Source organism: Thalia democratica, chromosome 4 (genome assembly GCF_965202585.1).
Source record: "Thalia democratica chromosome 4, ktThaDemo2.hap1.1, whole genome shotgun sequence".
NCBI lineage: Eukaryota > Metazoa > Chordata > Thaliacea > Salpida > Salpidae > Thalia > Thalia democratica.
In genome coordinates, this window is record NC_139168.1 from 9,194,291 (window position 1) to 9,212,607 (window position 18,317).

General features: G+C 26.1%; 1 protein-coding gene across 1 annotated transcript; it reads left to right on the forward strand.

The window, feature by feature from the left end:
• Window positions 1-3,225: 3,225 nt before the first annotated feature.
• LOC145834891 (mediator of RNA polymerase II transcription subunit 20-like) lies at window positions 3,226-18,037 on the forward strand. The gene is made up of 8 exons (XM_082942417.1): window positions 3,226-3,274; window positions 5,704-5,843; window positions 7,736-7,853; window positions 9,566-9,698; window positions 10,941-11,117; window positions 12,782-12,841; window positions 16,690-16,902; window positions 17,799-18,037. Exons 1-7 carry the CDS (start codon window positions 3,261-3,263, stop codon window positions 16,864-16,866), a joined length of 819 nt encoding a protein of 272 aa, XP_082798543.1. The 5' UTR covers window positions 3,226-3,260; the 3' UTR covers window positions 16,867-16,902; window positions 17,799-18,037.
• The last annotated feature ends 280 nt before the right edge of the window (window positions 18,038-18,317 follow it).

The following is an 18,317-nucleotide window of genomic DNA, read 5'->3' on the forward strand; positions in this document are numbered from 1 at the left end:
GAAATACTTAAAATCAAGCTGTAAGTTGTTTTTTCCAGATTATATAGAAAACGCCTGTTGTATATGTAATGGAATCAAACATAGAGTTTGTTGAGGACTCGGACAGTGATCAGGAGGTGATTGAGATTTCCTCTGGAGATGCTTCTTCTGCCGACGACTTCCAGGACAGTCCCAGCTTCAGCAGCTTGTACAACAAGGAAGTTGGCAACAGCAAGGGCCAGAGCTCGTTGGCAAAACCAGCCAAGCATGAGGAACCAATCAGAAAGAAGACAAACTCAAAACCGCAGAGCGGCTACCAGATCTTCCTTGCTGAGATGAGAACGGTTCTGGAAAACAGCGTTGAGGACATCAACAGGAGCGCTGAGCAGATGTGGGACCAGTTGGACCGCCAGGCCCAGGAGTTTTACCACAACAAGTCCAAGGAGGAGGTGAGGAAGTGGGAGCAGAAGAAGGCGGCAAGGGAGAGGATGCAGATGCAGCTGGACAAGAAAACAAAGAAAAAGAACCTGCCCCCGCCTCCTAAGCTGCACAGGGCCCCAGCTACCATCAAAGCTCCCCTGAAGAGAAAGATAGCTCCCTACCAGCCGCCCGTCAGTCAGCCCTGTGTCCTATCCCCTGAAAAGTTTCCAGCCAAAGTTACAAAGAGGAACAACAGCTTTGAGCGGGAGCCCATCCTCCAGAGTTTGATGGCCATGAGTGACAAGAAAGAAACTGAGAAAAAACCCTCAAAAGTTGCCTGCACCCCAAAAATACCCAAGAAAACCCCCTCAAAGGAAGAAGACGAGCTCATTGAGGAGTGCTACCTTGACAGCTCTGACATGTCTGATGACTCAGACAAAACTGAGGAGGTCGAGCCTCCCACCAGGTTCAAGACTTGCGAGAGGGAGAAGTGCGACAACATGGCAGTTGCCGGGCAACCCTGGGGGGAGGGCTTCTGTAGTGAGAAGTGTGTCATCAAGGACTTTAGGAAGAACTTTAAAATTTTACTTGAGGACTATAACAGGCCACCCGGGCAGAGAAAATATCTGAAGCTCACGTAGCTCTTGTGGTGCTTTTTTGTTTACTTTTGGGTTTTCTCCTGTGAGAGTTTAGTAGCTTGTGTCATCAAAACAAGGCTGCTGTCATTATTTTATTTGAGTTGTTGAGTTAATTAATGAAAAGTTTAAAATGTTATATATAATATTATTAAAGAAATTAGTTTTATCCCGTTTTTGTTTTTAATTTTGGTTAGTGTAGACTTTTTTGAATTATCAAAAATAAAAGTTGCCTAGAATTTTTTGATGCCTGACAATGAAAGCATGAATTTGCACAAGTTTTGATGACAGAAGCTATATGTGGCCAGTAAAATGTTGTTGGTAAATTGATTGGTTTTACAAAAAATAAATTTAGGAAAATAAAAACAATTGCATTGTGGCTTGTTTGTGTAAGTATAGCGTTTATCATTGTTGTTTGTTAAATGTTAGAGACCTTTTTCAATTAAAATTTGTACAGTTTTAAGCAGAGCTTATTTTAAATCCGTCTTAAAATTAAAACTTATTGTTTAATAGTTTTTGCAGTACTTGTATTTATTGTTTTATTTTAGTGCTGATGTAAAATTTAAAAATGAAAATTATTTAAAATTTTGCTCAAAGTTATTCTTAATATCAATGAAATAGTATGTTTTGAGCAACAAAGTAATTTGCAAAATAGAAGTAAGCACTAAAGCAATTGATTTTTTAAAAAGATAAAATAATATATATTTTTGCAAACTTAATTGCTAAACTTATGAAACTATACTTGGTAAATTTTGTGATGAAATTAAAATAAAAAGTCTAAAAATTTATTATAAATTTTATTTGTTATTAAAGTTTTTAATAGTGTAGCTTAATTTGTTAAGTGTGAGCCTTTTAAAATTTTCATAGTTTTTAAATTGGTTCCAGTATTTGATGTAAATGTTTAAAGATAACATCTGTAGAGCTTTTTCTCCTGTTTGTGAAATTAATAGTTTAATTTATTAATACATGAATAAGTTTTAAAGAAAAACATATTTTGCATGCTTTTCTCAGGGTTGCCACAAAACCTGGAATTTGACAATTTAGGCTAAAAAACCTGGAATTTGAGAAATTAAAAATAGTAAATCTGGAATATTGAACAAATATAACTAAAATATCTGTAATTTTTACATGTTAAATAGTAAAATTTTGATTTGACACGAAAACTATACAGGTTTACCACTTTACCTGGAATCCTGAAAAAACCTGGAATTTGGGAAAATTTGAAAAAAAACTCGAAAAGCCTGAAAAAATTTTAACAGTTTTCATATGATAAGTAGTAGAATTTCAATTTGACTCAAAAAATTAAGCATATAAATGAAAAAATCAAAAAGTTATTTTTCAAAAAAACATAATTAAAGTAGCATTACAGTATGTTTTAAATGTTTTTATACTATTTAAGGCAGTTTTTTACATTAAACTTAACTTTAAATTAAAAATAGACCCAAAAATGTATACTTTTAAAAACCTGGAAGAAATTTGGAAAACCTGGAAAAATTTTTGAAAAAACAAGTGGCAACCCTGAGTATGTCATATAGACAAAAATTTTTGTCATCATCCATTTTTTTAATTAAAAAACACATTTAAATTTGTTTTACAGTATCTTTTCAATGTTAGTATACTACTTAACACAGTTTTTAAACTTAACTTTAAACTAAAAATGTGTACTTTTAAAAACCTGGAGAAAATTTGCTAAAAATCAGAAGCCACCCTGTGACATATTTTGCTTGCGTTTCTTAAAAAAAAACCTTTAATAATATAATATGTTTTTTAAACTTGATTTCTAAGATTTAAATATGACAGAGTCTTTTTCTATTGTTGCTGATAAATCATTAGTTATATTAAAAATTTGAGAAAATTTTAACATTATTTAAAACTTTGAAAAAAAGATTACTTAAGTTATTTTAAAATTGTCGGATATTGTTTTTCGTTATATTAAACCCTAATAATTTTGTTAATATTTGTTTATTTTCATATACTGTAGAAAACTTTGTTTTTTTCTTAATTTTCGTTCGATTTAATTTATGCCAATTTTGTTATCAATTAGTGTTTTAATTTCTTTGTGTTAAAATAAGAAGTCTAAGTGTAACTTACTGAGAAAACCTTTGTTTCGTTTGTATTAAGAGTTTCTTGCTTTCAAAAAAAAATGGTGTTTTTAAAGCATACATTTAGAGATTTTTATAACATCTTTTTCAGATCTAACTACTAATTTTATACTTCAACTGCGAAATGGGCATCACATAGTAAGTTGTTTGTTTCAGATAACTCATGAAATAATTTAACTAGTTTTATGTGTTTTTTAAAAGTGTTTATTTTGGGTTTTGATGTGTTGCACATTATCACATCACTGTGTAATTTGGTGTCATAAGTCTCATATTTGATCCCTTTTTTTTTTACAATAATGTGAGTAAGCTATAAAAAATAATAAATATCTACAACAATTTCCATTATTGTGTATTGGTTTTAATTAAAAAGTAGCATCTATAGAAATTATTAATATATATCAAACAAACTTAAGCAGAAGTTTTGATATTTCGAAGAATTCTTTAATTTAATAAAGTCTTATACTAATACTATGCAATAAATATTCAAACTTAAGTCAGTTATCCACATGTTAAAATGCGCACAGTAAACAGGGTTGCCACAAAACCTGGAATCCTGAAAAAACCTGGAATTTTGAACAAAATATCTGAAAAAACAAATTTTAAACAATTTTTACATCTTTTGTAGTAAGATTTGACAGAAAAATCTATCCTATAGTTTTTTTTTTGTCATTATCAAAAGTTTTTCTATCAAAAAACACATTTAAAGTAGCTTTACAGTATCTTTTAAATGTTGTTGTTTTAGTTAAACACAGTTTTTAACCAATAACTTAACTTTGGACTAAAAATAAACTATAAAAATTTCTCAAAAACCAGTGGCAACCGGTAATATTAAAATTTTAATAACAATTAAAAGCACAAGATTGTTCAAATTTTCAATAATTACGTCACAATTAAAATAAGCTACACCAATTTCAATTAAATTTTAAGCTCATTTCATTAATTACACTTTTACTTAAGCAATGTTTAGTCTGTAAATTATCTAGAAGAAAAAAGAAAGCTACATACAGCTTTGATTATTATTATTATTGTTGTTATATTGATTTTAAAACTTAGCTAAAAATTTAAACTTCTACTAAAACTCAGTCTTAATATTAAAATTTGATTTGTTTAGTTTCTTAAGTAAAAATTTTCAGTAATATTTTGTTTTTATCTTAATTTAATTGTTTAAATGCTATTTTCCATGACTGTCACATATCTTTTTTTAGATTTATTTAAGCACTGAAGAAGTCTTTGACCGAAACTTAGTTTGTAAAATAAATTTTTGAAAGAATAAATATATTTTTCAGGTATATTAGTCTTTTTATTTACTCTACAAATCTACGATCATCTGTTCTAAAATACCTTATTCCTATATTTATTTGTTTGATTAGTTGATCTTTGTGGTTTTTTAAAAACATTTTTTGATCTTTGAAACCCACTGAATTAAACTACAAAAAAATTTAATACTGTTTTTATTTTAAATTCAAACAAAGTTCCAAAAATTAATGTATGTTGTATGTGTATTTCAAAATTTAGAAGGTACAAAATTTTTTCTCAGAATATAATTATTGCTTCTTATGTGTTGTAAACAATAAACAAGATTTAGTATTTCAAAGTTATTTTACAAATTAGGACAATACAAGTTGCTTGGATTTATTTTTGAAATATGAAAGAAAAAATATGTTAGCCTTATACTTGCTGCTGTTTGTAGAAAAATAAAACAAATTTAATTAAAAATCATAGTATCAATTCAATGAGTTAAAGAGAAATATTGAATAATTTTTTAAGGGCTAAATACTTTATCTGTAAGCTTATGTGTTACATAAAGTAATTAAAAAAATAGTTGTAGACAACCTTGAGATAACTAAAACTGTTTATTGTGTTGAAGGTAAACATAAAAAATTTCAATAGATATTTGTTTTTATTCATAACTTTGTCAATTAAAAGATTAAAGTCGTAATAAATTAATAGAAAAAAAAATACAAATAATATTTACTGAAGTGAAAAGTATATCATATTTAGCATTAGTCATGTTTCAACTTAATATTCGTATGGTAATTTGAAATTTGTATTATATAAAGAATCTCCTTTAGAATAGTATGGTAATAAAAAGATAATATAATTTTCTCATGGTTAATACAAACAAAACTGAATTTTTACTCCCTTACCTTATCTTATTTTTGTTTATTTTGTACAAATACTCTGTTTGTTTTAACGCCCTTAGTTGTATTTTCAACTTTTTTGTTCATTTATTTATTTTACTACTAAAAAATTGCATTGTTTATTATGCACTACAAATTTTACAGCATCGCAATTAGCTTATTAAAGTTAATTAACAAATACAAAAACTTTTTAAGCTGTTTCTTTAAACAAGCTGTTATTATTCTATTCTAATCATAATATATTTTTGTTCGAATCATAGAAGCTAATAACTAAAGTAATACTACAATTAGTTTTGGAAAGCCATTTATAGAAGTAAACTATTATTTGGACAGAAAAAAAGAACAATTTATAAAATACTATATTAACTTTCAATACAGTTATCATACTGTTAACTGAAAGTTTTATTAACATGTAAAACTTTACAGTGTTGTAGAATGGAAAGCGATAGAGGGAAAGACGGAATTGGACAGTTTGAATTCCTACTGCGAACAATTGGAATCCATGGGTGCCACTAGACTGCCTGAAAAGTTTGTGCTCGAGTACGACACATTCGCACCTATTAACAGTGAGTTTTGTTATAAAAAAGTTTGTAAAAATACAAAATGAGTTGAATGTTTTTTAGGCATGTTAAAAATGATTTGTTTTGATGAAAAGTTATATGGAAATAGGAAAGTTATTTACAACTGGTTGAATCTAAAAAATAATTTAAATTTACACTTTGTGGGTAAAATGTTTATAAAGTGTTAAAAATTACCAAAAAAGCTTGGATTATTAAGTATATGTCTTGAAAAGTTGTTAATGAATCAATTATTTATTAATTTATATATATACATTAGCAAATTTTTGAATATTGTATGTTTATTTTTAATGATATTGATTTAATTGCTCATAAATTTTAAGAACAGTCAATATTAGAAAAAAAAGTGTTAGTATAGTACAATTTTCTACTTTTGAACAAATAGATTACATTTTTTGTGTCAACCGTAATGTCTTATAACATTTGGTATATTTTTACCAATTAAAATATTATAGAAAGTAAAAAAAAATGTTTGTCTTCACATATTTATATTTTTATTAAAAGCACAAAGTATTTTTATTACGCATACACAAACTGTTTTAAATATTTGTATGCTTACCTAAGATTAAAATCTTAAAATATTAGAAGCTTTTGATTGCATTGAAAGGAGTCAAATGCTAACTTCTATCTAAGTTTAATTTAAATAGTATCATAAAAATAAACAAAAACAATTTCACTTATAAATTTTTAAAATACATACTTACAGTAATTTTTAAACAAAGTTTACAAGAATTAATAAAACTTACATTACTTACATAAATAATTAAGTATCTACAAAAAAGTTTTATTAGGTTTAAAAAACTAAATTAATTTAGAAAAATTATATTTTTATGCATAAAGGGTGAAAAAGAATTTTACAAAATATACTTATGATTGAAGCATAGATCTTTGATAATTAGTTTAGCTATGCTTAAACACAGAATTTGTGTACATGCTTCAATTAAGTTTAAACTCTGAAAACAATAAAAAGTTTTTAAGTAAAGCTGAATAAACCTTTTTTTCTGAGTATTGTTCAAAACTATGTTCAGACAAGTATTGTATAGTTTTACAACAATTTTTCACGTGAGCATAATTTTACCTAAGTTTGTTATTACATTTATTTACTAAAGTTGTAGCTTTATACCTTATTAACTTTTTTTTTAGTTAAGGGTCACTACAAAACTAAATAAAAAGTCTGCAATAAAAATCTTGCTACAATAAAAGAACATTTTTTGTTTAAAATCACTTCTATTCAATTTACATCAGCCAACATAGCTTAATTCTGAGTATACTTTCTTAAAATATTCAATAGCTGTGTATGTTTATTACATGATCAGATTTTCAGTTACATCTTAGATTATCAGTGTAGATTAGGTGTAGTATGTACTTATTAAAAAAATATTATAGTATGTTATTTATAACAGTTAATAAAAGCAACATAATTAAGATTTTACTAAAATCGTTTTTGTTTAAGTACTCTAGTTAAAAAAACTTGTAGTAAAGTATTAAACTTTTGTAAAAACATATAGTTGCTTTTATATTTTGATCTTACTTAAGTATATATTGTTAAAATAATCTGAATATTGTTATTTACATCTGTTAAAAAATGTTTATATTGTTGCTGAACCAAACTAAAAGTAAATTTAAGTTTTTAATCATAAGAATTTTAAGTACTAATCTAGTTAAATCTTTAACTTTAGTATTTTTTTTGAAATATTTTTATGTTAACCTTAAGGTCTCATACCATTTGTTTAAATAAACAATAGTTATTGATTTAAGAAAATTTTTTACTGTAACCAAAATAAAACTTTATTTGTGAAATTATTTTCGTTTGTATGATATTCTATTTTGTTAAGATTATTTATATATATATATATACAAAGTTATATTTTCTACAACAGCGAACAAAACCCTGATAGTGGTTAAATCATCAGACTACCCAAGATCTAGGTTCGTTCAATTTGAAGGAATGTCAAATTTCATTACATTTGATGAAAACATCAATTCCTTTATTTCCAGGTAACATTTTTATTACGTGGTTATTTATTAGCTTGTTTTATTGCTTATAAAGATTACAACATAAAAAACTATTTGTTACTTTACAACTCAGTTGTTTTCAACCTTTGTTTAGCTTAAACAGTTTTTTCATTAAAGTATATTCAGTTTTTTAATTTAAGGTGTTATAAACGACACAATTAAACATAAATTACCAACTCAAAGGTATGTGTTGTTCACTTATTTTTTTTAGTTTCGTATAATTGTAATTTTGTATACTAAAACTGCGTAAAACTTTTTTTTATCACTTAATTTTACCTTTTTTTCAAAGTAAAATAAATATCAGTTTTATTTATGACACACATAACATACTTAAAATCAATATTTAAAATTTAATAGATTTTAGAAGTTAAAGTTTTTTAATAATTTGGATTATCTAATATTTTTTGTATTACAGGCACTATGCAATTTCAAAAGTCTTAAAAAATACGTATAATGTTATAAACAATATGTATGTATATTTTTAATGTAAAAACTACTAAAAATAAAATTTAATAGTTATAGGATTAAAAAACAGTTTTTGTGAAGAAATCTAATTATATCCAAGTTCACAATTATTGTATTAAAAAAAGTTAAATTTGTGACAGCTTCTTTGACTACTTATAACTAAAAAAATATTTGTGTATCACTTCTAAAAATTGTTGCTGGTTGTTACATCCATATTTTGATATTTGATAATATCTTGATTGTTAAAAACTCGCAAATTATAAAAAGTTATCTGGAGAAAACAGGATATAAATACCATACATGGAGCAAAGCGTTTTAACATAAAGTTAGAAACATCAGTCAAGCTTATTGAAACAACAAAGTTTTAAAACGCCTAACCTTTTATAAATCGATAAAAAAATATACTTAATTCAGGGTTGCCGCAAAACTTTTCATCCTGAAAAAACCTAGAGTTTTGAACAAAAATCACTGAATAACTCGGAAAAACACATTTTACATGAAGTGATGAAATTTCGATTAAGAACAAAATATCTTTCATATAGATAACAAAATTTTTTCATCATCAAGTTTTTTATTAAAAAAATACAAAGTAGCTTTACAGTATCTTTTCAATGCTGTTATACTATCTAACACAGTTTTTTTTAACCTTAAACTTAATATTAAACTAAAATAGAACTAAAAATATGTACTTTCAAAAACCTGGAAGATATCTCAAAAACCGGTGGTAACCCTGTTTATTAACCAAGTTTAAACATTATATATTGTAAAAAAAATACTTTAATGACTTTTATCAGAAAACTAAGTTTCGGTCAGAAACCTCATCAATAATTAAAGTGTTGAAACTACATTAACTGTATACTAATTCTCCTCTAGAATTTGAGATCTTTTTATATTGTTTTCAATAAATCAAAACATATAATAGTAAGAAAAATTACACTAACTTAATTAGTTGTAAATAATTTCATAAATGTTAGATGATATGAAGATTTATAAATCAAATAACACTATGACTACAACATTTACCAAGTTTATAATACACTATATACTGTATAAAAATGTTTAATTGTTTAAAAAACTTAATGTATCTTCTATTTTAAATTAAGATTAGGCAGGTTTAATGTTTTTTAAATCAATTAACACTATGACTTCAATAATTACATAGTTTATACACTTATGTTGTAGAAAATGATAGAATAACTAAAAAAAATATATATATATTTCAAACACAGGTTAGGCGGAGTCGTTCAACCGAAAAAAGGCGGGAAACTTTCAATAAGAGGTCATTCTTTCGAGTTCAAAAATTACTTCATTAAAATCGGAGTCGTTTCACAAGCTAATGTTTCCAAATCGCTCAGTTTGGAGGTTGGTTTAAATAGATGTTTTAGTTTTCAGTGTAAATAAGTTATTGTAATGTTTCTAGTTTGTACTCGTTTGCACTTATTAAAATTTACCAGTTTATATATTTTAATGATTTCATCAACTATGACCTGTAAAACAAACTGTTTATTTACCCTTTTCATCTTACATTTTATAACAAACACATGTGCACACATTATTATTTAGACCAGCAGTTCAAGTTTCAAACCTGATTTTTCTGTTGCATCAATAGGGTTAATACTCATTCATGCAATTTTGTATTAAGAAAAAAAAAGTCAGGCCCGATGAGCCCATTTTGTACCTCTTGTCACCCTTTTTTGCTTTAAAAAATAATAATTCATATAAAACTATGATGCGGTTGCTATAAGAGTTCACAATTTTACTTGGCACAATATGATTGCTACACAAGTGATAATATTTTAACTTAGATAGTACAAATATCACGATGTAGTTTAGTATTAGGTAATTTATTATCTGACCTTCAAATTGTTATGTAAAACCTTTGTTATGAGTAAAATTTAGATTAGTTTCGAATTAGTTACTCAATAAAAAAATTGACATGATATCACGATAACTCAATTTAACACACTTAAAGGTATAAATCATTTGGTTCTTAAAAAATACTTTTATAGTAGAAGTATAATTTACTAGATTTTTTACATGTGGCTATTACCACAAAAGCACATTGTGCACAGTTTAAGACGAATTAAAGAAAGTTTTAATGGAAGCACTTCTTGATTTTATGTAATATTTATCACTTTTTGTAAGTTTTCTCGAAATTAAAGTTTTTTATTCATTAAATCAAGAAGCACCTCTATAAATCTTTCTTTGAGTTGTCTTAAATTGTGAACAAAGAATTTTTGCGATAATTACCAAATGTAAAAAAGTTCCATCTAAGAACTCTTAGGTCACATCTTTCGGGTCCCATACAGTTTGCACTAGGCTGGATTTCAGAAAATCGAATTCTGCCAAGGTAAAAGTTTCTCTAATTTATCTAAAATTTTGCACCAAGTGTTTTTGTGGAACTTGTCAAGTGAAAAACAAAATTTCAGCTGAAAACTCAAAGGTCACCGTATTTATAAGCACCTAGTGCATATACCCACAGGCTAAAATTTTATTATAAAGCTACTAAGAAACAAATAACTTAATAACCACAGGTAGAATAAAGACCGTTTAGTCAAACCAAATTTTACATATAGTTTTATTATAAAATCTAATGTTATACAGGTCGAATACAGACCATGCCAGTTTGCAATGAAGCAGGGTTGGATGTTCCTGATGTACCTTGTCAGGAAGATACTGAACACACAACCGCCCAACATACCACCTCTGTACCAGTTTGCTGAACCCAGGCCTTACACCTATGAGTACACCATAACACAGTACCTTGAGCTGTTTAACAAGGTTTGTTGATTTAATTTTTTTATATTATACTTGTACACTTATGAGTACACAATCACTCAGTACTTTTAACTGTTTAACAAGGTTTGTTGATTTAATTTCTTCATATTATACTTGTACACTTATGAGTACACAATCACTCAGTACCTTGAACTGTTTAACAAGGTTTGTTGATTTAATTTCTTTATATTATACTTGTACTATTATGAGTACACCATAACACAGTACTTTGAAATGTCTAACAAGGTTTTTGTTGTGTTTAATTATTAATGTTTTTAATATAAGTGCACCGTAACACAATACCTTGAACTTTTTAAAAAGGTTTGTTTTGATAATAATAGTAAATATTTTTTTTTATGTATGAGTACACCATAGCACAGTATCTTGAACTGTTTAATAAGATTTTTAAATTTAATTCGTTTATTTGTATTTTCTTATACTTGTACTAGTTACGAGTACACAATCACGCAGTATGTTGACCTATGTTTAATAAGGTTCGTTGATTTACTTTTTTTTATTATACTTTTATACTTCTACTAGTTATAAGTACAATATTACACAGTGTCTTGAACAGTTGAATAAGGTTTTTACTAAAATAAGTAATTAAATTTTATTACTAATATATGTACGAGTTTACAATCACACAGTATCTTAGTTTATTTAATAAAGACTGCATTTGATATTATTCATTTATTTACATTAGGGGGCTCTTAAAATTTGTGTGACCTTAGTATTTTCAGCTAGAAAATCTTGTTTTTCTTTAACAACTATCACAAAAACTCCTTGTGCAAAATTTTATATTACTTTTAAAGATTTTGTAGAGGCTGTTTTAGATTTTTGAAAATAACCCCAATGTAAATTGTATGGAACCCAAAAATAGGACCCTAAAGTTTTAAGCTAAACATTGTATACGTGTCGAAATTATAACAGAAGTTGTGCAGAATTTAAAAGGTTCTAAATCGTTTAGAGAAAGTTTCATGAAGGCAATTCTTGTTGTTTGAAAAATAGTTTAAATATCCATTAAAAAAAAACATCAAACCAACAAATGCCTCCATAAAACTTTCTTTAACCTTAAATTTTGCACAATGTGTTTTTGTGAAAACTCTAAGGTTCAATCAGTAGACATTGAGGCGGTTTACAAAAGATCTAGATCAGTCTCTATAAAAACTTTTTAAATCAGTTGAATTTTTTCAAAAAGTGTTTTTGTCAAAAAAAAAACAAGTTACCTTGTTGAAAACTCAAAGGTCTTATTTTGTGTAAGCACCCTAATGTACAAAAGTATACCATGCGTGCATCTATAGGATTTTAACCAGGGTTTTCCAAACTAATTATTATGAGCTTCTCCTTTTCGAAATTTAAGGTAATTACCCTTCTTCATTACAAACTCTAGAATATCTAGTGTAAGTTTCTAATATCCGGTCACTTGTACCTAAAACGTTTTTTATTTTTTAAAAGACATCAAAAACCCCAGAGCGTCTAGTGTAACTTAGTTGTTGGCGCCTTAATATTTATAATCCCCTACTGCACAAGTTTAAAAAGTACCCCTTTCTCTTTCTTACTAGTTATTTTCCCCCAAATTACTTAAACTGCCTGAAAGAGGGAACCCTGGATTAAAATACACCCTAGTTAAGTTTGAATCATCAATTTAGTATGAAATTTAATCACAGGTGTTCAACAGAGGAGTAGTACAAAAGAAGTCTACTCAGCAGCAATTGAATAACAACATGGTTTGTTTTATTAGTGTTGTATTAAAGACATAGAATTATAACGTTGTTTTATTACTCTGTCTATCTATTTTAAATGTAAGATCTTAAACAAGTTAAAGTCTCAAAATCACAAAGTTTAGTTTTAAATGAACAAAAGTACGGTAAGGTTCAAGTTGTTTCAAATGTTAGACTGAGAAAGAGTCAAACAGAATTTAAAACAAACATACCAAGTCAGACTATTAAGGTTATTGCGGTATTAAAGTTTAATTGTGTAAAATATTTTATATCACATAAAAAAAAGCTGTATTTGAAAACTTACAATACTTCACAATTTATAAGGATTCTCAGACCAGATAAATAGCTTATTGAAATAAAATATTACTGTTGACTGTATTGCAATTGAGTAAAACGAAACACATAAAACAGTTCAATACACTTATACGCTGTAAATTTGGAAATAGACAAATAAGTTTCATTATTTTATGCGTTCTCTATTTTATCTGTGGCCAAAAAACCTTGAATTTGATAATTTTAGGCTACAAAAATTACAATTTGAAAAATTTTGAAATAAACCTGGAATTTTGAACAAAAATAACTAAAAGCCGGGAGTTTTAAATATTTTCTACATGTAAAGTAATGAAAATTCGATTTGACACAAAATATCTGTCATATAGATAATTTTTTTGTTATCTAAAAGTTTTTTTATTAAAAAAACTCATTCAAAGTGACTTAACAGTATCTTTTCAATGTTTATATACTATTTAAAACAGAATTTAACCTAAAACTAAATTTTATACCAAAATTAGCCCCAAAAACTTGTAGCTTTGAAAACCTGGAAGAAATTTCTAAAATGTTTTTGACAACCTTGTCTATGTCATAAGGGTGCACGACAATTCAAATTTGGACAGTTCAAATTCTTGGAAAAAACTTTAAAAGGCCACAACTCATAAAGTAATTCAAGTTTGAATAAAATAAAAAAAAAACATTTAGGTCTTAATACCTACAGTCATTTTTCTTTTAAAAAAATATTAAATATAAATTTAGACATGGCTAAAATAAGTTTTAAAATACAATTATTTCAAGTAATTTTCAATTATCTTATCAAGTATTTAAAAAATTTTTTTAAAGAAAAAATGGCTTGTAAGTATTTAGACCTTTTTTTTTTCAAATTTAAATTACTGTTTGAGTTGAGGCCTTTTGAAAATTTTTCCAAGAATTTGAATTGTGGGAATTTGAATTGTGATGTAACCATGTCATAATTACAATATTTTTACCTAAAATTTTTATTTTTAATAAACTATTTATTTGCTTTGATAATCCGCATAAAATGTGAAATATTGTTCAATTAAAACAGTCACGAATGTATTTGTTTTTTGTTATTTTGTTTAACTTATGTAAACATAACAAGATTTGTTTGTGGGCAGGAAATTTGTTAAAAGTTAAAAGATTATAGAAATGACTACACATTTCTGTACAAACTTAGTAAGCAAGTTAAACATTTTAATAAATTAAAAAACAATTTGAATTTGAGTTTAGGGTATTACAATATGTTATGTTTATTATATTTTTTCAAATTCTGCTTAGTTTAAAACTTTTCAATACATTAAAAAAAAACTTTTTTGTAACCAATATTAAGCCTCTAAAATAATTGATATAAAATTATATAGATATTTAATCTTATTTTTCTAATTATAGTTTCTATCTCTATAAAAGTTTAAAAAAAAAATCAATTTTTATTTTATTTTTAAAGTAAACCATGATATTTTAAACGAAAATAAAAACACACTATATTTGGTTAAAAAAGACCCACAAAGCCTAGTATGTTGTCGATTTATAATAAATAAAGATAAATATTTACTTTCGTTCTGTAGTTTGTGCCACAAACAGCACATTTTTATAAACTTATTTTACTGCCAACAAACATTTCAAGTTATATCAGCTTGTTTTACAAGTTAATTTAATATTTATTAGTAAATTATATCTGTATATGTTAATATTAAAATGTTTATGTATAGTTTTTTGTATAACAACTGAAACTAAATTGGAAACTTAAGGAAGAAAACATTGTTTCTAAGTAGCTTTTGTAATCAAGAAAGTTTTTCGGCTAAAGGTAACTAAATAATATCAAAAAAATGGTTATATGTAAAAAATGTTACTTATAAGAAAGTTTATTTAGAAAATTAAAATAAACTACTGTCAAAACTTCATTACATCAGTATACTTGTGTGATTTTTTGATTAGATTTGCAAACATTTCTTCTTATACTAGTTTTCATAAAAAAAATACATATTATTTCAAAATACTCAAGTCATAATTAAACACTTGAAAACTTTACTTCACTTTTGAGCGCACTTAAATTTCATTTCTTAAAAGTTTCATACTGGTAAAAGTTTACGCAATTATAAACTTTACCTTTTTTTAGTTCTTATAAATACATAATTGCGCTTTTTGCTTAGCTTTAATTTCACAGATTTTATTTGACAACTTGAAAATTTATCTTTAATTAAATGCAGTCAAATGTATAACTTTGAAAACAATGAATTGTCTATTTATTAAAGCAACAAAACAAAATGTTTTTTTTTTATTTTAACAATTATGTAATTATACTATTGCTAGTTTTTTTTTCTTCCCATCTTCCCATTTAATTAATTTGATTTGCCAGCTCAATTTATATTTTTTCAGTACTTTGCATTGTAATTTTTTTTTACATTAATGTTAAAAATAATTTAGAAAAAAGTAATTTCTTAGTTTAGTCTTTTTTATTTTTTCTGTTTCTAAATCGATAAAAATAAAACTTATAGGTAATAATTAAAGATAATAAAACCTATGTTATATGACCACATTAAATATTTATTTTTTTGCAGTAGAAGAATTAAATTATTATTCGTTTACAAAAAGATTAATTTTTTTTTGTTGAGTGGTAGACATGACCAACAAATATTTAAATTTCAAGTTAGTTTGCAATTCAGCTTGTATAAAAAATATGTATAGAATACAAATGTTTGTTGGAAATTTAACAACATTTGTTACTTGTAATACAAGTTTTAACAATTTAAAATTAGTTTAAACTTTTGCATTTGTTACCAAGTTGATTGACATGATTCTTGAATAGAGTTGAATTAGCTTAATAACTTAGGTTTTAATAACAATATAGTTATATATTTTAAAGCATTAATTTAACGCATTATAATATATTTATAAATGTATAGTTATTTTTAATGATAAAGTTTTGTAGTATATTAAGACCTCTAGTTGAATAATGTTACTATTTTAATGAACTAAAATTATCTGAATAAGCTCATATACTGTAACAATTCTTAATATTTTTATACAAAGTTAAGATAATATCAGAGGTACTTTTAAAAAAAAGATGTTTTAAGTAGAAAACAAAACTTGTTGATCACAGTTGTTTCAATACATCTTAGAAAAACACAAGTAAAAGTCATCAAATTGTCTAGTGAAAAAGACAATATTTGTAGCTTAGATTACTTTATTATTACTTTAAAATTATGAAGTTTTCTTTTTTTAATGGTTATTGATAAAACTGATTTTTTAGAATTCGACAAACAAAATTCATTTGAAAAGAAGTTATGAAATATTGAAGTTAACTTAAAGTTCTTCAATTATAATTATAATACTTTTAAAGGTTAACAAACTAAAATTGTGCTAGAACTATTGTAAATTGGTTTTCATTGAACCAATTATTAATGTTGAATATAAATTATATTATATTGCCAATGCATTAAAGAAACTGTATTCCAGACCAAAGTTCTAAAAAAGTTAAAATGTATTTAGATAAAAAATAAACCTTAAATTAAGAACTTTTATGAAGTCAAATCATAAGCTTAATTTTCATTATGACGTCACAGCAGCCGAACAACCAGCAGCAGGTGATGAGAGGCCAGCAGCAGAACATCAGACCCCAGCAAGTTGTACAAGGTAACCATGGCAACCAACAACAACAAGTTCACCATGGCAACCTGCAGCTACAACAGGGGTTTCCCCAGCAAATCAGGCAGAACAGACCAATCACAAAACAGGATTGACGTCCGTAATAAATTCTGTTGGATGATTAGTTGAAAGTAAGTTTACAAAATAATTTTGAGTGGTTATTAGAGTAAAGTAATTATTAGCCTTAAGTGAGCTATTTTTTTAAATGTGTTTTTTTAATTGCTGATGGGCAATTTTTTATAGGGAAATTTTTCAAAAGTTAGTTTTAAAAAAGCAATTATTTAATTTTTAAAATGTTAAGAAGCCACGGGACTACAAGCTTTCGGTAGACTGATACCTGGGTTTTGTTGTTGAAATAAGTTAGTCGTTACCTAGACCAGTGGTCTTCAATCTTTTCAAAATTCTCTGCACACTAAATGACTTCAAAATATTTTTTTTGCGCAACTAGAATATTAAAAGAAATAGAATATTATTAAAAACAGTATAATTTTTATGTTTTGAGTGTTTTAAAATATAAGTTGCGTGTTGAGAATTTTATGTTTCATTTTGATTTTTATAATACAATAAAACAAAAACCTCATTTCAAAACAATTTTGTTACGTTGACAAATTGTATGTGCACATTAAAACATTTATATGCGCACTAATGTGCACACCATGAAAATTCCACCTTGTAGTTTGTTGGTCCAAGTGGTTGAATCACAACTTGTTGTTAACTTGTTTTTCAAACAAGAAAATGATCAGGTTTTCGTATGAAGAGTGCTAGCTTGTAGTTGACAAACTATTTTGTTTAAGTTTTAACTTAAATTAAAGTAAAAACCAAAATCATATCACCACAATCTTTTAGTCTTTATATTCACGCCAACGCAATAAGGTTACACCGGTTGGTATAAAAATATTTCTTGAGTGTAAAAGTTAACATTTTATATTTTTAAACTCTTGGATTCAAAAAATTAAGAATGACTTACTGAGTATCAAAGTTATTACGATACAATATAGTTTATAATTACTGATTTTTTTACTTTTAGGAACGAATGGAAGTGTTGATTGAAGTTTCCACTTATATACGGATAACAATCGATTAGTGGCGAATACAAAATGCGTTTTTATTTGTTATACAAATTCATAATCAATATTTATGATTTGTGTAAATTTTTATTTGTGTGTTAAGTTTTAAAACTTGATAGCTATTGTTTTTAGTAAATACTTTTTTTTAGTGCTTTTATAAGTATTTGTGAACGTCTTAAAAAAAAAGTTTTGTAATATAGTCTAACTTTATCAGATTTTTTCTGTTGTACAATTAGATGTAATAAAAGCACAAAAAATATGTGACTTCAGTTGGTAACTAATAATTATTACATTTAAAATTTTTTAAAAACAGTATTTTAATGTAACATGTATAATAGGCGTGGGCAACGCACAGATGAAAAATGACTTCCAATGTTTTTAAGACCCGCGAAAATGTAAATCTGACCCGCCAATATTTCAAAATTTAAGTTGAATCAGGCTTATGAAAATGTAAATTTGGCCCGCCAAACAAAACTCAA